Raw genomic sequence first — 22,164 nt, 5'->3', positions numbered from 1 at the left:
ACATTTATTTACTTCTAAACTTAACATGGCACGTGTCTTAATGTACCAATTTTCCTATATTTTGTTTAGAATGTGTTACATGAAAAAAAATGCTGTTTTTATTTCCCCAAATATGTCAAATAAACACATTTTAGAGCTGTAATTTTAATACTTTGATATTTTTGCTCATATCGGCTCATGCCTATTAATAAATGTTCCCGGTGTGTCTATGAAAGCGGCTCCTTGCTCTGCACACATTTTAGACCAGCATGCCGCTAGGTGGTAAACCAGAAGAGTTACTAACAAAAATATTTTTGTCAGTCAGCATAACAAACATATCCTTTAGGTATACATATGACTGTTACTATAAAATGCAAGAAAATTTATGTAATATATCAGGATACGTATCGCCTTGAAGATCAAGTATTGGGCTACATATGTATCGCGATACGTATCGTATCGTGACCCCTGTATCGTGATACGTATCGTATCGTGACCCCTGTATCGTGATACGTATCGTATCGTGACCCCTGTATCGTGATACGTATCGTATCGTGACCCCTGTATCGTGATACGTATCGTATTGTGACCCCTGTATCGTGATACGTATCGTATTGTGACCCCTGTATCGCGATACGTATCGTATTGTGACCCCTGTATTGTGATACGTATCGTATCGTGATACGTATCGTATCGTGACCCTGTATCGTGATACGTATCGTATTGTGACCCCTGTATCGTGACCCCTGTATCGCGATACGTATCGTATCGTGACCCCTGTATCGCGATACGTATCGTATCGTGGCCCCTGTATCGTGATACGTATCGTATTGTGACCCCTGTATCGCGATACGTATCGTATTGTGACCCCTGTATCGTATCGTGACCCCTGTATCGCGATACGTATCGTATCGTGACCCCTGTATCGCGATACGTATAGTATTGTGACCCCTGTATCGTGACCCCTGTATCGCGATACGTATCGTATCGTGACCCCTGTATCGTGATACGTATCGTATTGTGACCCCTGTATCGCGATACGTATCGTATCGTGAGGTTGGCGGCAATATCTAGCCCTACGATCCACCTCCTCAGACTCCCAACAGGGCCCCTCAGATATTCAAATGCGCGCTTCAGCTTTGGAGCCCGCAAAGAAGTTGGATTATTCATGGCTCCGCAAAAGCGCGCCGTTCATCATAAGACAAAGGAGAATCTCACCGGCTTTGACGTAGATGGAGAGGGGCCACGGGGGTGTTATTATTCACACGTGTGCAGGGAAAAAAAAAAAAAAGAGAGATAATGCACAGCCAAACGGGTGCCGCCGTGCCACATGCTTAGGAATGCAAATAAAGTCTCTCGGCGGCGAATATAAATGACATTTTCTCCCGAGCGGGAGCATGAATATTAACTGTTGTACACCTGTGATGCATCGTGCCGCTTATTGCTGCGCTGACAAGACGCGTTTCGTGAAAGGTCACTGAACAACAGCGCTCCACCGAGTTAGCCATTTCTAATGATTTGTGATAAGAAGCACACTCGACGAGATGTCCCGGATAATAATAATAAATAAATAAATAAACTAAATCTAAGCCAGGAGTGTACAAACTTTTTCATTTGAGGGCCACATACAGAAAATCAGAAGGACGCAAGGGCCACATCATGTTGTGAAGAGAAATTGTGTTTAGTCCTAAAAATTGTACAAATAATTTTATTTGCGCTTTTGCATATTTAGAAAAATGCGACAGTATATAAAGCAATTTATTTGTAATATGGCAGTAGGGTTATTATAGTTTTGCAATTTTTCATTTTAGTTAGTTTTTATTAGTTTTCAGGGTGGTCGTTTTAGTTTTTATTAATTTATTATTTAAAAAATGCTTAGTTTTAGTTTAGTTAATTTCAGTATGAGTATTAGTTTGTTTTTTTTTTTGTTTTTTAAATGTGTATTACTTGTGCACAATATTTAAAAAAAAAAAAAAACCATGGGAGAAACATCATTTTTTGGTGCTTTTCTATTGGCTGCTGCTAGATGACGTCACTTCTGTGTGACATAACGTCATTATTCTGATTAATCTCAAAATAAATCTACAAAAAAAAAAAAAAAAATCACATTTCAAATCATCCCCAAAGGCTCATGCATTAAATGAATTACCAAAGACTAAAACGAAGGATATGTTTGCTATAATTATAGTTTTAGTTAGTTTTGTAAACATAAAATGTAGTTTCAGTTAGTTTTCGTTTTTTAAAAAGCATTTTCGTTTTTATTTTATTTGGGTAACGATATTGTTTTTTGAATTTTAGGTTGTTTTTTTTGATTAGTTTTAGTTAACTAAAATAACCTTTTAATGACACCTGTTTCTCGATACCCTCCCCTCTTAATTTGACCATCTCCAAACATTTTTGTTTTGTTGATTTTATTTGAACAAAGTCAAATTTTTAGCATATGTCGCGGGCCGCTGAAAAATGGACGGCGGGCCTCAAATGGCCCCCGGGCCGTAGTTTGGACACCGCTGATCTCACCTACCACTAAAACAGTGATTCTCAAAATGGTCTACGTGGCCCCCTCTAGTGGTAAGCGAAAGAATCATTGTCTAAGTACAGTTCAGTTCTATTGAACTTTTGAGTACAATACAATAGCATTTAATCTACCTAATGAGGGTGAAAAAAAAAATGAATGCACGGAATAAATTAACATCATTTGGAATGCAAAGCGAGTATCCAACGCGTGAAGCAACCCGGAAGTGATATGCAGTGTGACGTTTGCAACAAGGAATTTCCCATGTATCAAGACTTGTTTTCCTTTATTTTAGCGTCCTACTTAGCATAGTGATAGAATTACAATGTAACGGCACTAAAAAAAAAAATACTGCCACCATTGTAAATAACCGGAGAAGTGTTTTCTTGATGTTCTAAAGGATGAATTATTGTATTTTACGCGTGTCTTTGGAGGCAACACATGGTGGGGGCGTGTTTCTTGCGTGATGACGTCGGTTTAAAAAGACTGAATTACTCAAATTTTATTACACCTAAAATATAATGGGGATAATGTACACGTCCGCTCTTTAAAAAGTCAAATAGTGTCACTGTGGATAGAAAATAATCTTTTCCTTGCATTTACAGTGTTGTGCCACAAGATGGCACCAAAATCAAGGAAGTGACGCCTGTCTTCAGTCTGTAAACAGCACCGCCGTTTTTATGTTTGAAATTACATTTACATTCAGTAAAAATTGGAATGATCAATTAGTATTTTTTTGTTTTTTTCTAAAAGCATTCCAGAGTTTTGTTGTTGTTGTTGTTGTTGTTGTTGTTTTTACATTCGAGAAAGTAAACTGTACTGTACACGTTTATGTTTTAGCACCAGATGGCGCTAAAGTAAACAAATTTTAAAATGCGTTGCTGGGATCACCCGCATCACTTAAGTCATGAAGGATAGGGGCAATCAGAATAAGTTAGCATTAAAAAAAATATAATAATAAATTAGCATTGATATCAATAAGAGGGGCATTAGTGTGGTCGAGCAGGATACAAAAATAAGCTCTCGGGTTTCCACTGTCGTAGTGTGGCGGTTAATGGAGCTGGGTAATGGATACTTGTGTGCTCCTCTCCTGGGAAAGCATCACCTACTGTCAGAGGGGGTTGAAAGTGGACAACTGGACATATACCCACTGAGAGGCTCAATCAGCAGTGGAGTATGATGATGTGATGTGACCCCGTAACCACCATGGGAATGATGTTTTTTCTGAACTCATTCACTCCCAGCCATTGTCATAGAAGCAGTCCCGTTCGCAATTTTGCAAGGCCCACAGAATATTGTGTTCAATTGCTATAAAAGCATGGAAGCTATCAAAAGAAAGATTAAAGTCTCTTCTTTCATCAGAAAAAAAAGTATGTTTCTATCTGTTTCCATTTTGCAGCAATTAGCATTAGAAGAGAGCTAAGTTTCATCAGTTTTCACAAATCTATTTAAAATTGTAAGTAATTTAGCTTTTTTTTTTCTACATGGCCCTGGTTGAGCTCCTTTGCTCTGCTGCCACCTGCTGGCCGTTTGTGTAATAACTACCATTTCTGTAACCGTTCTTTGCAGTTGAAAGGCTGCATCAAAGCCTTCTGTATGCTCTACCATAAAAAAACAAAACGTATAGATACGTCTTTGGGACACTTAGAACATTTAAAAAAAAAACGTATTTATACGTTATTGGGAGTAAATGAGTTAATGATTTTTGACAACAAGGTGTAAAAAAAAAAAAAAAAAAAAGTCTCTGTGTTGCGCTGCTTGCTGACCTCTAAAAAACTGAGGCCGTCCGGCCAAGTTACGAGAGGGAAAACTCCACTCGTAACCGGTCTCGGGTTTGCGGATTAGGAAATCTAATTGAGAACGATCCACAGCCAAATGTTTACAGAAAACAGCTGCTTAAATCGCCACTTAGAAGGAATTAGAATAACATTTTTGTGTTGGCAAGCGCGGGCAGCAACACAGGCAATGTCTTTGTTTTCGGGAGTGTTGGTTGAAGGCCCCCGGCTGGGGGGGGGGGGGGGGGGCGGACGGGAGCCAAGAACAATCTGGCTCGCTTACTTTCCCTCGCCAGCGCTCTACCTGACCCCAGGATCTTGTTTCGTGTCATTCACGCTATGCGAAAGAGCACCGCGCGACCCTTTTGTGCCTCTCTGAGCTCTTGAACTCCTTTTGAATGGGGATGCGCTGAAGTGAAAAATGAAAAGACTTGAATGCTGCATTTTGACCGGTTTGTGATGATTGTCGTGATGATGATTGATGTTTTTTTCAGACAAGTACTCAACTCTGGAGTCGTCACCTATAACGCTATACAACTAGTACTATTGACATAAAAACACGAAATAAACAGTGAGAGATCATTTTAAACAAAGACCTATTCATTTGTCCTTAACTCATTCACTCGCCGCCATTTTCACATTTCGCAATCCCGTTCACTCTGTTTTACTGGATTTTGACTGATTTTGCAAGGCGCACAGAATATTGTGTTCTATTGCTATAAAAGCATGGAACCTATCAAAAGAAAGATTAAAGTCTCTTCTTTCATCAGGAAAAAAAAAAGTATGTTTCTATCTGTTTCCGTTTTGCAGCAATTAGCATTAGAAGAGAGCTAAGTATCATCAGTTTTCACAAATCTATTTAAAATTGTAAGTAATTGAGCTTTTTTTTCTAGATGGCCCAGGTTGATCTCCTTTGCTCTGCTGCCACCTGCTGGCCGTTTGTGTAATAACTACCATTTCTGCAACCGTTCTTTGCAGTTGAGAGGCTGCATCAAAGCCTTCTGTATGCTCTAGCATGAAAAAACAAAACAAAAAAACGTATAAATACGTCTTTGGGACACTTAAAACATAAAAAAAACGTATTTATACGTTATTGGGAGTAAATGAGTTAAAATTGCATGAAATTAGTGTCAATTTTCTATTCTTCTAATTTGTACTTCCTGATCGTAAAACGATCACGACGGCCACCATCACAACAAGGTCGCGAGTATTGGCCTGATGCTGACACGGTATCTGTCCCTATTTAGGATTATTTGGATACCAATATATCACAATATCAATAATTGCCCATAGATCCCGTATTGTGAGCTAACGTTTTTGTTTCATATCCGTTTCATGGTCAAGTTAAGTTGTCATTTTTGACCCAATGAATTCCGCCGTCTCTGGTGAGGTACACCAAAGCTCTCACGAGTTCTTCTAATTATGTCTCAATTGGCCCAACATGCTGGAGCAGACGTTTTGAGTGCAAAAAACAAACTCGCCGCTGTCCCACGAAGGGGCGCGTAGCTGGGCAAATTCCTTGCCCGCTCTTTGAACAACATGTGACAAGCAGCACTTTGACTCCCGGGCCAAACTGGGCCGATCAAAACGACTCTCGTTTGGGCTTGGCCTGAAGGGGAGACAAGCAGGTTACTCATATGGATGTGAGGGAGGGGCGGCGAGCTGACCCGAGGGGAATGCTGAGCGAGGAAATCTCCACACGCAGCGAGCGTCACATACTGCAAAACCCTCGTGCGCACGTTTAGCCGAAAGTCAAATGAAAACAAACCAAAGCATACGATTGCCTTGTGAGAAAATTCTTCGCCTATTAAGCGTTTCCAGTGGCTAAAAATAAAGCGGCAACCCAGGAAAGTTCATTTTGAGCCAGTGTAACATGAGGATGCGGCTGAGCTATTTGTGATATTCGTGTGGTGCGGAGGGGGGGGTCAAAGTTCAAGAGCGCCTCGTGAATTTGCCATGAATAAAACACGGCCTTTTAAGAAATATTTCCAGAATGAAACTCGCTCTGTAGGTGGTTTGTCTACCTTTCCTGGGGGGGTCATAAACATTTGCATTCCTGCGCTTGGCGTGTTAATGGAGATTAACCCGAATTGGAGCCTGCGTGTCAGCCAGTAATTCAGGTGGCTCATACCTCGCATACCTGCAACTATTGTGAGCTTGCTCGCGTCCTCTTGGAGCGATGAGGTTCCAAAAAAACAAGACGGCAGAGCCTTTGATATTCCCACACTTTGTACTTCTCTTTCACGAGTTCTTTGACCCGCTCACTGTTTTGAATAACAAGAAATACGAAGCAATCATCTTATCTCAAAGATGACAAGAGGGTCAAGCTGACATTTAAACCACCTGCACGTGGGAAGGCGTTCATGCCATTCTTCTCATTCAAAACTCATTCACTCGCCGCCATTTTCACATTTCGCAATCCCGTTCGCTCCCGGCTGCTTTACTGGATTTTGACTGATTTTGCATGGCCCACAGAATATTGTGTTCTATTGCTATAAAAGCATGGAACCTATCAAAAGAAAGATTAAAGTCTCTTCTTTCATCAGGAAAAAAAAGTATGTTTCTATCTGTTTCAGATTTGCAGCAATTAGCATTAGAATACAGCTAAGTTTTATCAGTTTTCACAAATCTATTCAAAATTGTAAGTAATTGAGCTTTTTTTTTTCCAACATGGCCCTGGTTGATCTCCTTTGCTCTGCTGCCACCTGCTGGGCGTTTGTGTAATAACTACCATTTCTGCAACCGTTCTTTGCAGTTGAGAGGCTGCATCAAAGCCTTCTGTATGCTCTAGCATAAAAAAAAAACAAAAAAAAAAAAAAAAAAAACGTATAAATACGTCTTTGGGACACTTAGAACATTAAAAAACGTATTTACACGTTATTGGGAGCAAATGAGTTAAAAGAAAAAAAAATGGATTTCTGAAGAAAATTAGGCCGATTTGAGTTTGCCTTTTAATTATTGTTCTCTTCAAGTATATTATTATTATTATTATTATTATTATTATTCTGCATGTGCTGACAGCAACTCCGAATCTGATTTGAAAGTTGTGCATGCGCAAAGACTCAATGGACGCACGGAAGCGTCAAGTGCGTAAACACTGTAGTCGATGAGCGTGTTTCTCTTTAAGAATCCCCCCCCCTCTCGCTTTATCTTTTTTTTTTCTTTTTTTTTTCTTGACTCGTGCCTGGTATGCAAACATAAATATAGCAGCAACGTGTTCGCACCGGGAGCAACATATCTCCAAATGTTACGTCAGACGTCACTTTTCCGCGCGCGTCGTTTCTGAGCTGAGTCAACAAGCGCCCCCCCCCGTCTCCCACGCCCCCTCCGCACTGTCACACGCACGCACGCCCACCAGCACACAGGCACCAAGCGGAGAGGGGGGAAAACGAAAAAAGAAAAAAAAAAGAGACGCGATCACTCGTCTCCATCGAGTGCGCAAAACAAGCGGAATTGTGGTTGCGAGATGACGCGGGGCGGCTGGGGCGCGAGCGGACTGCTTCTGATCGCGGTTTGGGTCAAGGTAAGGTTCGGAACAGCAAGTTGTCAAGTTCTAATCGTGACGAGTTAACTTTGAACAAGTACAAGTCGATGGGTATGTGCTGCTGTTATGAAAAAAAAAAATAATGCTCAATTGAATAGTAAACAGTTGATGATTCTACTGTATTATAATATATAGCTATGAGAGTGTATTATGTCACAATAGTTAACAGTATGTTTCACCATCGAATTGGAACAGGATTTGGACACAACCTGACATGTTTGTATATCTAAACGTCATGCAAAACTTGGGTGGCACTCTCAAAATGAACAGGAAAAAAAATATATATAAAAAATAGATAACTTATTTTGATTGTATCACTTGCCTATTAAGTATTCACTCCGATTCAGATCTTTTCGTTTATTGCTGCGCAGCAATCGAGTGGATCATTTTCACTTATTGTACAGCTCTGTTTAGTCCGAATCAATTACAATAAAGTTTGACAATTTGGGTCTAAAATAAATACAAAAATCACAACAGTGTTTTTAAGGATGCAACGATACCCAAACATCACGATATGAAGGTCACGGTACGATAATTATCATGATATTGTGGGGGTGTTGGCGATATTTAAAAGAGATCACAATATTGTAAAAAAAAGAGAGCTCATACTAAATTTTTTTTTAAAAAAAATAAAAAAAATAAATAAATTGATAACAAAATTGAGGCACTTAATTGGTAATGCAAGCACACATTGATCGCTTCACAAGCAAATTAGGTAGATTTTAAACATAGAAGGCCAAAACATCCCTAATGAAAATTAAATTGCACTCATAAACTAGCCACTAGAGGGTGCTAGAACTGCACTAATGGAAATCAACCTGCTTTATTGAACAAACTGTTGCAAACTTACAGTAAATATCAACAAGACGATCAAACCAATGCAACAATCAAACAAAACAAAAAAAAACAGTTAAAATGCCAGGGGAATACAATATTCAAAATAAAAATACTTTCAAATGAAAATAAATGTCACTTTTTAATAGGGATGTAACGATATCCAAACATCACGATACGATATTACCACGATATGAAGGTCACGATATGATAATTATCACGATATTGTGGGGGGCCTTGGCAATATTTACAAAAAATCACAATATTGTAGAAAAAAAAAGCTCATACTAAAAAAAAAAAAAAAGCACAATATTGTGCTTTTGTACAAAACAGCAATGCATATAAACCACCTACAATCTCGAATAACAATATTGAGGCGCTTACTTGCTAATGCAAGAACACATTGATCGCTTCACAAGCAAATTAGGTTCCCCTTCATCTGACAATTAGAATAGATTTGAAACATAGAAGGCCAAAACATCCCTAATGAAAATTAAATTGCACTAATAAACTAGCCACTAGAGGGTGCTAGAACTGCACAAATAGAAATCAACGACTTTTTTTAACAAATGTGTTCCTTTTAAATATTGTGAACATGACGACGACGATATCGTGGCAGTTTTAATATCGCGATATCACGATATTGCCCTTATCGTGACATCCCCAAGTGTTTTCGTGCTCATGTTCTGAATAACCTAGAAAAAAAAAAGTGGAAAAAGTGCATCACCCTTCCTTTGGGGCAGCACCTGACCTTTTTCGACGTTCCGTACCCTCGGGAAAGCCCCGAATATGATTTCGATAAGAGCGCGTGTCATCCTTATCAGCGGCGTGTGTGCAATCAGCTCTCGCTCATCGCCACCCCAGCATGTTGTCTCCTCTCGGCGGCCGTACGCTGTAGAACTGAAACGGACGGCACTGCAGGTGCTGAGAATGCATCACGGTGGTCCGGCCTTGATTTAGTCTAATCGGTGACATGAAGGCCGTCATCCAGCCAGCTTGGGTGTACAACTTCCTGTCTCTTTTTTTTTTTTTTTTTTTTGGCCCAAGAAAAGCTGGAAACTGTCACCTCGATGTGCACTAATTAGCTCTAGCTAGGCTCTTCCTAAAGGCGCCTTGAGTTTATCAAGAAAAAGGCAAGAGCCCACCCTATCGTGACTTTCTGCTCACCACGCATACCACCACCCGCACTTTTTTTTTTTTTTTTTTTTTTTTTTTCTTGCAGTTTTGTGAACCTGCTGGTTGCGAAAGTCAGCTCTACTTTTTTTTTGTTGATTGTCTTTCAATGTTCTAACTCAAATAGCTGGAAAAAAAAAATCGACAACAACACGACAGTGGCGGCAGGCGAGCGTCCAAAACATGACAAGCATGTGGCTAAGCATGAATCAGCACATTTGCAGGCCACTGCAGTGACACCCCCCATCCCCCCCCCCCCCCTCCCCCGCGGCGCTTGACTTTCGAGACGTCCGGTCCGCAAGTGGTCCCGGCGACTCTCCTCGTGTTCGACCTCGGGTCGGCGTCTTATTCTGGTGAAGAAGAATGGGGCTTCTATACTTGTGTCTTTGGTCTTTGGAGGTCCTCTTGTGTGTGATTTGCGTGTGTGGGCCAAGTGGCCCTGTGGCTCTGACCCTAAATGGAAGAGACCTTCCTTTGTGGGTGACATAATGGCATACCTTAAAGCGAGCCTTGGAGGACTCTCACGCCATTCGCTCGATCCGTGCAGCCATGCAGAATCTTCCCGGGAGGAAAAAAAACAAAACAAAAAAACAAGACAAATGCGCCCTTAACTCATTCACTGCCAATGACGACTATAGACGTCAAAATCCAAGCAAACAGCCAGTTTTAATTTTGAAAAAAAAAGAAAATTTAAAATTTTAATTTTAATTAAAAAAAATAATTTAGTTTGTTATATATCTTCTGACTAAATTTAATTAAAGCCTTAGTTTTATTTAAATTTAAATTTAAATTTTAATAATAATAATAAAAAAAAAAAGAAATTTGAATTTAGTTTTAGTTAGTCTTTTGACTAAATTTAATTAAAGCCTTAGTCATAACTCAGTCACCTGATTGTATTTTAGTTTTAATCCAACTTTAGTCAACAAAAATAAAGAGCAATTTTAGTCGACTAAAATTGGGCTTTTGGAGGCCGAGACCCAGTATGTGGTCTCAGTAAGACCAAGACCGATCGCAAGAACGTCAACGCCCGTGTTGTAGGGTAACAGGAATCCGTTCTACGCACAATTGTAGCACTTAGCAATGAAATTGTTGTCATCGTCGTTATTCATAACAACAATGATTAATAACTATGAATGAAAACAATGAATAACTAAAACTTCAATTCAAATTTCTTGTCAAAATTCGCACTGGCTGTTTGCTTGGATTTTTGACGTCTATAGTCGTCATTGGCAGTGAATGAGTTTGCCGACAACAGCGCAACAATTTCTCTTCTGTCGCAGTGCTCGGCAGCCACAATTCTTTTTCATGATCCCGCTGGAATTCACAAGGAAGTTGGCCACAAGAAGCAACAAATTGTCTTTGTTTATTCAAGGAAATGGCCCCACTTAACGTTTTGAATGCAGACTCCCATGGACACACACAGGGAAGCTGTTGGCAGGATCCAGATGGGCCAAGTCATGTAAATGGTCCCGAGTGAGCGGGCAACATCTACCGGTGCCCCCCAAAAAAACAAACCGATAGGACTTAATTGATTCTCCGTTTAGATTTGACGAGTGTGTTTGCTTGAGGGACGGAATGGGAAGCAAATTCATATGGAGAAGGAAAACTAAAAAGAGTTGGGTCATTTATGGGTCAAAAATGGACAGATACTCTACTTGGGTTAATTTGACACGACACTGGGTAAAAAATTGGGTCATATTGTATAAAACAACCCAGAAAGTTGGGTCAGATCGTCTTACTTGGGTCAGTTTGACCCACATTTGGGTAAGAAATGGGCTAATTTTCTGTTAAACAACCCAGAAAGTGGGGTGCAAAAAAAAAAAAAAAAAGTTGGGTCAATTTGAGCCACGTAGAGGATATCACCCAACTTTTGTTTTATTTGTTTGTGTCTTTCACAAAAAATGAAATGAAATAAATAATAATAAAATAAAGGGTCAATTTGTAAAAAAAAAAAAAAAAAAAGTATTAAAAAATCCTCTATTTGGGGCAATTTGAACCAAATTGCTGGGTTGTTAAAAAAAAAAAAAATGTTGGATCAATTTGACCCACGTAGAAAATATCACCGAACTTTTGTTTTATTTGTTTGTGTCTTTCACCAAAAATAAAATAAAATAAAATAAAATAAATAATAATAAAATAAAGGCTCAATTTGTATATAAAAAAAAGTATTAAAAAAAATCCTCTATTTGGGGCAATTTGAACCAAATTGCTGGGTTGTTAAAAAGAAAAAAAATAATAATAATAATTGGATCAATTTGACCCACATAGAAGATATCACCCAACTTTTGTTTTGTTTGTTTGTGTCTTTCACAAAAAATAATAAAATAAAACAACAACAACAACAATAATAATAATAAAATAAAGGGTCAATTTGTATTAAAACAAAAAAAGTAAATAAAAAAAAATCCTCTATTTGGGGCAATTTGAACCAAATTGCTGTTTTCTTTTTTTTTTTCTTTTTTTTTTCCTTTTTTTTTTTTTTTTAAAGGTAATTTTGTATAAAACAACCTGTAAAGTTGGGTCAGATCCTCCACTTGGGTCAATTTTGACCCAACTGTGTGTCAAAATTTGTGCCATTTTGTATAAAACAACCCATTAAAAAAAAAAAAAAAAAAAAAAAAATTTTGCATAAAAACAACCCAGAAAATTGTGTCAAATTGACCTATAAAGTGGACCAATCCATTTTTGATACATAATTGGGTTACGTTTGACCCAACCATTTTTAGAGTGAACATCTGGCTTTGGATGGACGGACGGACGGACGGACGGATGGATGGATGGAGCGAGCAAGTTTTTGGAGCGTGTTAACAAGGACTGTTTTCAATTCCACAACAAAAGCTTTCATTCTCATCTCATTGTCGCCATCTGGTCTTCATCTCTGCAGAGTGTGCCATTGCTTGAAAAACGGCCGTGTGTCATGTCAGGCCAAATCGAAGTGATACATATGTTTGCAAAAGCATCAACTTTTCACCGAGTGTTGCTGGCATTCTTGTGTGAGCAACTTGCTTGAAGGTGTGCCGGGATGCTCCCGTTGCAAATATGGGCCGAGCAGGCGTTTTATCCCGCCGGAGCTTGGCTGAAACGGTGAAACTCCATCCCGCTCTTGGTACACTGGTGAATAAAAAAAAAAAGTCACCGGGAACAGAATAAGAGATGACAGATGCCAAAGAAAGTCGATGGACACTGGCAAAGAGCGACTGAAGGCTGTGGAAAATGGGAATGAGAACAGGAATCCTCAGTTGAGACACTGGCACTTGAAATTGTTGTGCAAAGCTGATGGTTAATGCAGAGGTGGCTTGACTTACATGTTTACGTAATTTAAAAAAAAAAAAAATTTTTAATACTGAGCCAAAATTGCTGCTACCGGGAAATGTGGAAAAGAGTGAAGCAATAAAGGTAGTGTGATGCCCTCAAATGTGGGCAAGGAGAGCAACAGTTGCAAATTTATTTTCAGCTGTTTACGGGGTTATATGCCACGGAAGAGGCGGGACCACGTGATTTTGCACATCGGTTTATTTCCGGTCCGCGCAACCCGGACAGTCTCGCCTCTTCCGTGGCATTTTTTTTTTTTTTTCTTCATGCTTTATTGAACAAACTGTTGCAAACTTACAGTAAATATCAACAAGACGATCAAACCAATGCAACAATCAAAAAAAACAAAAAAAAAACAGTTAAAATGCCAGGGGAATACAATATTCAAAATAAAAATACATTCAAATGAAAATAAATGTCACTTTTTAATAGGGATGTAACGATATCCAAACATCACAATACGATATTACCACGATATGAAGGTCACGATACGATAATTATCACGATATGGTGGGGGGCCTTGGCAATATTTACAAAAAATCACAATATTGTAGAAAAAAAAAGCTCATACTAAAAAAAAAAAAAAAAAAAAAGCACAATATTGTGCTTTTGTACAAAACAGCAATGCATATAAACCACCTACAATCTCGAATAACAATATTGAGGCGCTTACTTGCTAATGCAAGAACACATTGATCGCTTCACAAGCAAATTCGGTTCCCCTTCATCTGACATTTAGAATAGATTTTAAACATAGAAGGCCAAAACATCCCTAATGAAAATTAAATTGCACTAATAAACTAGCCACTAGAGGGTGCTGGAACTGCACAAATAGAAATCAACGACTTTTTTTAACAAATGTGTTCCTTTCAAATATTGTGAACATGACGACGATATTGTGGCAGTTTCAATATCACGATATCACGATATTGCCCTTATCGTGACATCCCTACTTTTTAACCATATAACTCAAATTTCGCACATACAGTCAAAGTCCTCGCAGCCTTTTTTTTTATTCTGGCAGCCACTGATTGATTCCATATATCATTGAAGGTCTTTATAAAATAAAGAAAATGGTGGTTTATGAGTCCCAAATTTGCATTTGTGTAAATTAGAACTTTGCTAATATAATTAGCAGACCATTTCTTTGTCATATTCACCACTCTTTACAAAATAACCAGAAACAACATGCTCATAAAAACCAAACCAAATGTTCAATACCTCTTCCGAACGGGACAAAAAGAGGGTGTGGTACACGTCACTTGGGCGGGAAACATGTCAGGAAAATTAGCAGCAAAAAAAATAAATAAATACTCACACGATATAACTCCTGGCAAGATTTGCTTGGATTGACTTTTTAACGGCCACCTGTTTTACTTCACACCGTGCATTGCCAAGTGGCCACCAGTAGATGGCAACGTTACAGCAGAGGGACATTTATTTTATTTTATTTTTTTGTGTGGCGTCCCTCCTTTATCGTCCACAGTAGTGCGGCTTGTGCAGGTGGTTACCAAATCTCATTCGTTTCTCACCATCCAGCCTCTGTTTTCGTGAAACATGTTGGGACTCCATCTGTCTCTCTTCCGTCACTGCAATCCAGCCAGCGCTTGTTGATTTATCCCCGTTTTGTTTTTGTCCCGTCATCTGCTCACCATATTTTTTTTATTTATTTTTTTTTTGTACGGCTGCTCATGACTGGAGCTTCTCCGCTTGCACGCGTTCAGCTCTGTTCGACTCTGCCCCACCCTTGACCTCAGATCACTTCCCGGGGCAGGCCGCTGCAGTGGAAGTTGAGCTAACGAGAAGGGAGCGACCCCCCCCCCCCCCTCGGGGTGAGGACTAATTAGGAGGGGAGTCGAGCTAGGAGGTGCGCGCGCGCTCTTGTGTAAGTGTTGAAAACGGTACTTGAGAGGCCCCATTTGACACTTGAGAGGGCCTGACGAGGAAGGAATGGATGTAAAGGTCAACGAGGATGTTGAAATAGGAGAAAGATGAAGTGGAAATGTTTTTTTTTTAAGTTAAAACAATTACAAGACTACATTTAGCTTAATGCTAACAGTTGCTATCAACAGTTTTAGAAGCTACAAAAACGGGTGCAACACATTTAGACCAACTATACATATTGCTGTCATATATTCTTTATCCTCTGTAGAAAAACAACAAATATTACAGCATTTCCCTGAGCTACCAGTAGTAGTAGTAGAAGAAGACTCTTCTGTCTGTTTCTGCATGACTGTGTTAGACAACTGCCACTTTTCACACAATCTCAATGCAAGTATTTACATGCTATTTAATTATATTAATTTTCTCTTTTTTTATATATAAAGTACAATATGGTAGTGCTGATTTTCCTTATGGAAAGAAAAATGCTGGAACGCATTAATGGCATTTCCATTCATTCCATTGGGTAGTGGTGATTTGAGGTATATTTTGAATTAAACGCGTTTGTCAAGGCACTTTCCAGTGCCTTGCAAAAGTATTAGACCCCTTTGAGCTTTCTGACCATATTTTTGGAGGCAGTTGGCTGCACTGTGAGAAAAGGGGGTGAATATATTTGCATTTTCTGCTTTTCTTTCTTTAAAAAAAAAAAAAATAATTTACAATATCATAAATTTCGTTCCACTTCACAATTGTGTCCAACTTGGTTTTGATTCTAAAAAAAAAAAAAAAGTCCTCTGACATGGATGAAAACAGATGGAATAATCTGTTTAATTTTTATTCCACAAACACAATATTAAATCAGAATATCATGTTTAGACTCGTGGGGCACAAAGAACATTTTTTTCCCCTTTGACGAACCACTGGACTATATTATTGCCGCTTATTTAATTTGGAAAAAGACGGGATTTTTGTCTAAACATTATATTTTTTGTCATGCTTCCAAATGCTCATATCAGGTGACAGCTACAAGCATAACTTGAAGACCTTAGCATGAACTTGACTATGAACTCAACGCGACCCTTTTTATTATTTTTATTTGATATTTTTCTATAAGCTTTGCAGCATGCTGTTTCAATGTTGAGCGCTGATGGATGTTTGACCTGTACAATGACCAAACAAAAAAAAAAATACAAAAAAAATACAAAACGCACCCGCTGGCTGCTGTTTTGTTTCGAGGCATTGACTCGCTTGACGGCTTTTGTTTGTGCGTGGCGGTAAATTTCAAGTGCCACTGCGGAATTTCATCCCGGCACACCGTCGTCTGATGACTTTGCGCTTGCTGTGACTCACGTTTGCCCCATCGTGTTGGAATCTGTCATCAATCCGTGTCATCTGCCTCCTTTTTGCCCCTTTTGCACTGCTCATGTGCTGCTGCAGAAAAAAAAAGAAATATCTGTAATACTAGTAATAATAATAATATAAAGTTGTTGTTCAGTTTATAAAATTACGACAAAAATCAAATCTAAAATTGACCCTCCATCGAGTAATGTGCCAGGCAAACGATTGTTTTGCCAATCGTAGGGAGGAAGGAATGTGTGATTTAATTCTGACTGACAAAGCAGGAATGTTTCCACTTGCCAAAAAATAAATAAATGTTTGCAGGGCACTGTGTTGTCTTGGCTGTTTTTTTTTGTTTTTTTTTTAATAGATTTTTTTTTTTTTTTTTTTAAATCACAGCTGTCAAACGATTACATTTTTTTAAACAGATTAATCACATCTTGGAATTTTGATTAACTGATTCACTCGCAGCCATTTTCACAGAAGCAATCTCGCTCCCGGCTGTTTTACTGAATTTTGACTGATTTTGCAAGGCCCACAGAATATTGTGTTCTCTTGCTATAAAAGCATGGAACCTATCAAAAGCAGCAATTAGCATTAGAAGAGAGCTAAGTTTCATCGGTTTTCACAAATCTATTTAAAATTGTAAGTAATTTAGCTTTTTTCTACATGGCCCTGGTTGATCTCCTTTGCTCTGCTGCCACCTACTGGCCGTTTGTGTAATAACTACCATTTCTACAACCGTTCTTTGCAGTTGAGAGGCTACATCAAAGCCTTCTGTATGCTCTAGCATAAAAAACAAAAAAACAAAAAAAAACGTATAAATACGTCTTTGGGACACTTAGAACATTGAAAAAAACGTATTTATATGTTATTGGGAGTAAATGAGTTAATCATGATTAATCACTGAATTAAAAGGCCCCCCCCCCCCCCCCCCAACATATTTTGCCCGCTAAACCTGTTTTGTGTTAATTTTTTCGACATTTAATGTGATGAGGACATCTTCAAAAATTTATAACCACTGCACACGCTCATCCTGCTTTTTCTACTCAATTATTTGCAACAAACAAACAAATATTGTCTTACTATCGACTGTAAGGTCACTATTACGTGTTCTTGATTTCCACCATAAATAACGCGGGTGCCATTTTAGTACTTGGCCCATAAACATAAACAAGCCAAGAATGGTGTTTTCCTTTTAGCTCGGGGCTAATATTAAACTTTTATAACGCATGCTGGCTTCATGTAATTGCCCGTCTTCTGCGAAAGTGAGCGCAAAACATGTTAATTAGCAGCAAAATCCTGGCAGCTGGCAAACACATCAATATATTTGGCCAACGAGTCTTTTTTTTTTTTTTTTTTGCACAACAGTTGAAGTATTTATTGCTTTTTCCCCCCGACGCCAGCGAAATGTGCTAGCTCGGTAATGAATAATGCTTACCGGCTTGCTGTTCATTTTTGCTTAGCTTTCACACATGGGCAATTTACACAGCATGTGCAAATGGGCGGCGTACTGTAAACGGTCATGTGACACTGAAAAGGGTGTTTTATTACATCAAGCAAAAGATGCTATATTTGGTTACGTATGCAAATTGATTGCAAACATGTGTACCTGCAATACAATCGTAGGATATTCTTTTGCTGATATACCCCACTTCATTTTTTCCCTATATATCTGTATTTTCCATTAATTGTCCAGTTTTATGGAAATCTTTAAGCGTATGACACAAGCAGCGTACAGATGTACTTTTGTTGTAAATCCTGATTTCATGTCATCATACTGAGCCTCTCCCTTTTCCTGGAACGAATCGATTTCTGGTTTCCTGCGTCTCACTGGTTGGACTCTCCAAATGGATGACCACTGCTCCTTTTGCTGGCCCTGCAGAGTCGAGTTAAGTGTCACTGAAGGCAAAATGATTTCCTCTTCTAGAGTGAAAAGGATAGGGTTGTTGTTGTTGTTGTTTTTTTTTATGCTAACTTCCCATCCCAGATTGTTCGATTGAAGCTGTATCGAAAGTTGTTGCTGTGCCCCAGCGTGTTTTTTTTTTTTTTGCTCGTGGACACTCAGTGAACCCGCATGCCCGAGTTATCTGGATGATGCAAGAGAATCAGGGCAGATCCAGCACTTGTGTCTCATCGGTTTCAGGCACACCCAGCTGTTGTCATTATTCACCCCCGTTTGAAAGGCCTTCTGTCTTCTTGAATTGTTCATGTCACCGGACAGGAGCAGGGATTTGATCATTCTTGACCAAAACTGCTCTCAAAAACCATGAGCACGATGAACTGAAAATACAAAACCATATGTGGCCATTTTGGAAGCCACAATCGGCTTTAACTCATTCACTGCCAATGACGACTATAGACGTCAAAAATCCACGGTGTAAATTTTGACAAGAAATTTGAATTTAGTTTTAGTTTTTCATTGTTTTCATAGTTATTAATCATTGTTGTTATGAATAACGACGATGACAACAATTTCATTGCTAAGTGCTACCATCGTGCGTAGAACGGATTCCTGTTACCCTACAACACGGGCGTTGACGTTCTTGTGATCGGTCTTGGTCTTACTGAGACCACATACTGGGTCTCGGCCTCCAAAAGCCAATTTTAGTCGACTAAAATTGCTCTTTATTTTTGTTGACTAAAATTGGATTCAAACTAAAATACAATCAGGTGACTGAGTTATCACTAAGGCTTTAATTAAATTTAGTCAGAAGACTAACTAAAACTAAATTCAAATTTCTTTTTTTTTTAATTATTATTATTAAAATTTAAATTTTAAATGTTCTTTTTTTTTTTTCCAAAATTAACACTGGCTGTTTGCTTGGATTTTTGACGTCTATACTTGTCATTGGCAGTGAATGAGTTAAAGGGATTACGCTGTCCAAAGCGTAATGTCCAATCCACACCTAATCGAAATGAATCCAGACCGTCGCACGGTTGGATCTGCAGGATCTAATAGGGTTACCTTGTCAGAACCTTTAGCGTCCTTGGTTGAGACTTCTGCCTCTTTGGTCTCTAGCTGGTCTAAAACCTTAACCCATCTGGTTCCTAAGCAAAGTCCTCGAGAAAGTCCCTCGAGACCACTGTGTCTCAAGTGTTGTCATGTCCTTTGCAAGTGTCCGACAACCACCTGTCTTGCAGCGTCCATGCGATTCGCTTCTTCCTGCCCGCCTAACCCATCAAGATTAACAGTCTACTCAGCACATGTGCACCTCCTGAAGGCTTCACGTTTACAGGACCGGTATTTGGTTGTGATATTCAGTTTCCAACAGGATCTGTTGTGCAAGTTTTTCTTTCAGCACTTTCTGGATTCAGAGTGAAAAACAGTATTTGCCGTTTTCTGCGCACCATCTCTCCATTTCTTGACTTGACAAATACTCTTACAGTCTTCGTGTGCTGTTTGGATCGCCCCCGGACCCACAGAACGCGACAGCATCTGTTCCGCCCGGCAACGGTGGCCCCGTTGAATGGGCATTGGAAGGCTTTTGATGGCAGAAACAATTTGGGGGTCTATCGGATTGAAAGCTGAGATGCCAGAGCGAGTCTGAGCTTGAAGGTCTGAGGTGAGTATGCACATTTTGAAAGCTTTTGCTGGCTGTGACTGAATGGAAAATGTCTCTGGTTAATGTCTTTGAGAATGTTCGGTGTTCCTTTGAGATCCAGCGTGATCACTGTCTTTTGTTCCCAAATCAATTGTTCTTTTTTTTTTGGGGGGGGGAGTTTGTCTTCCACTGGATGTTTTTGGATATGCCCAGTCACGACTTTAAGCTTCTCAGCATTGTCTTTGTTTAAAAAAAAATTCAGCTGTTTTCTGTGTCGCTTAATAAAGCGCTTCAGATTCTTATTTGGTGAGCCTTTTAACTCATTCACTCCCAGCCTTTTTCATTTTCTATTGCTATAAAAACATGGAACCTACCAATAGAAAAATGTGTCTCTTCTTTCATCAGGAAAAAAAAACCCCATAGCATTTGACTCCGTTTAACCTGGACCTGGTTGATCTCTTATACTTTGTTGCCACCTGCTGGCCGTTGGTAATAACTACCATCGCTTTAAGCGACCACTTCAGGTCAGAAACTGCATCAAAGCCTTCATACAAAAACTCTAGCAAACAAAAACCTAAAAAACGTATAAATACGTTTTTGGGAGTGAATGAGTTAATGAGTTTAACCTGCTTGTTTTTTGTTTTTTTTTTGAAAGGGGAAGGACAAGAGTTAGGACAGAAGCCAGGGATTCTTCAGCACGCTTGTTCTGTAGCTATGCCCGACGTTGCCAAACTCTGCTCCCCACTGAGATGACCCTGGGCATGCGCTCCAGCTGTACAAACACAGCCTTATTGCTGAACACACTCTCATGTTTAAACTGAGCCAAATCCAATTATTTGGCTAGCCTTGAATCACCCTCCGCCCCCTTTTTTTTTTTTTATATATATATATTTGAAAATATTTCAGTAGCACATATTCAGCCACCATGTTCAGAAAATGAGCGCTGCTCTGCCAGGCTAAACAAGACCACTGTTCTCTTTTACATCTTTCTCGTGGTTGTTCCAGCGTCTCCCAACATGTTCGCTTGACACTTTTTATCCACTTTTGTTTTAAAAGAGAAACGCCAAAGTCGACAGGGAGGGGGCCGCGAACACTTTATCACTTTAAAGGTTGGCTGTGCTCCAGATGTCAGCGGTTCCAATTCATGCAAAAGCTCCTTGTTGCCAGCCATGGCAAAAGAATGACAAAGAGGTTTTAATGATTGGTCAGCATACTGGCAATCCTCCACCGAGGTTCCAGACGCACGTTTTTGGAATGTCTTTCAACTTCACCTTCTTTAAAGTCTTCTTGAAAGCAGCTCAATCGTTTGTTTTGTTTTCTGCTCTCCCAGTTTGTAGGGTACCTTTCAATGATGTTGTCTCGGTTAATTGTACCCTTTAGGAGTCGTTGAGACCGGTGAGAAAAACCCAACTGCCTGTGATCTCCATGTCGGAACCCTGTTTTCATCCGTGAGCCGTAAAAGCTTCTGAGTGAGCACGAATGCCTTCGTCGCTAGGCACGGCCGCATTCAAGATGAGGTTATGGATGACGCGTTCCACCAATTAACTCTTTTACTGCCACACGTTTTCAAAGAAAAACTTTGATATGACAGAGGCTTTGATCATTGACGAAAAGAGATACAATGCTTTAGGGGTGTTAAAAAAAAAAAAAATCGATTCGGCGATATATCGCGATACTACATCGCGCGATTCTCGAATCGATTCAATAATCGGCAGAATCGATTATTTTTTTTTTTTTTTTTTTTTTTTTTAGGATTCACACCTTGAGCATGGAAGAATGTTATATGAACGGCACATTAAGCCTTAATATTTTTATTTTAATGCTGTTCAAACATGAAACAGATTACAACCTCTATAAGACTGAAATTTCAGATAAATAAATAATACATTTTCATATAAATCTTACACTCTACAAGCTTACTGATTAGTATTTTCTAAATATGAATGAAAAAAAAGCGCAACAATCGACTTATAAATTCGTATCGGGATTAATCGGTATCGAATCGTGACCATTCGTATCGGGATTAATCGGTATCGAATCGAATCGTGACCTGTGAATCGTGATACGAATCGAATCATCAGGTACTAGGCAATTCACACCCCTACAATGCTTCCATCTTCTGGTTCAGAGTGTTTTAGATTTCCCATTGACCAGGCAGCGCTGTACTTAAGACGTTGAACTGAGAATAAAAAAAAAAAAAATGTTGACGTTATTTAACGTTTATGGCAATATACGTCGTGATTTTACTGATCGTTATTAAACGTATTTGTC

The 22,164-nt window shown here is 39.1% G+C and overlaps 1 protein-coding gene across 3 annotated transcripts in view; it reads left to right on the top strand.

Moving 5' to 3' along the window:
* Positions 1 to 7,641: 7,641 nt before the first annotated feature.
* Positions 7,642 to 22,164, top strand: part of adamtsl3 (ADAMTS-like 3) — a 65,020-nt gene continuing 50,497 nt past the window's right edge. For all 3 annotated transcript variants that reach the window (XM_077498928.1, XM_077498927.1, XM_077498930.1), the window contains exon 1: positions 7,642 to 7,789. In XM_077498928.1, coding sequence (XP_077355054.1) covers positions 7,733 to 7,789 — 57 coding nt within the window. In that variant the 5' untranslated portion in view covers positions 7,642 to 7,732. The remainder of the gene's footprint in view (positions 7,790 to 22,164) is intronic.

The sequence above is a fragment of the Festucalex cinctus genome, chromosome 16 (assembly GCF_051991245.1).
Source record: "Festucalex cinctus isolate MCC-2025b chromosome 16, RoL_Fcin_1.0, whole genome shotgun sequence".
NCBI lineage: Eukaryota > Metazoa > Chordata > Actinopteri > Syngnathiformes > Syngnathidae > Festucalex > Festucalex cinctus.
This window is presented reverse-complemented; position numbering and strand designations above follow the sequence as displayed.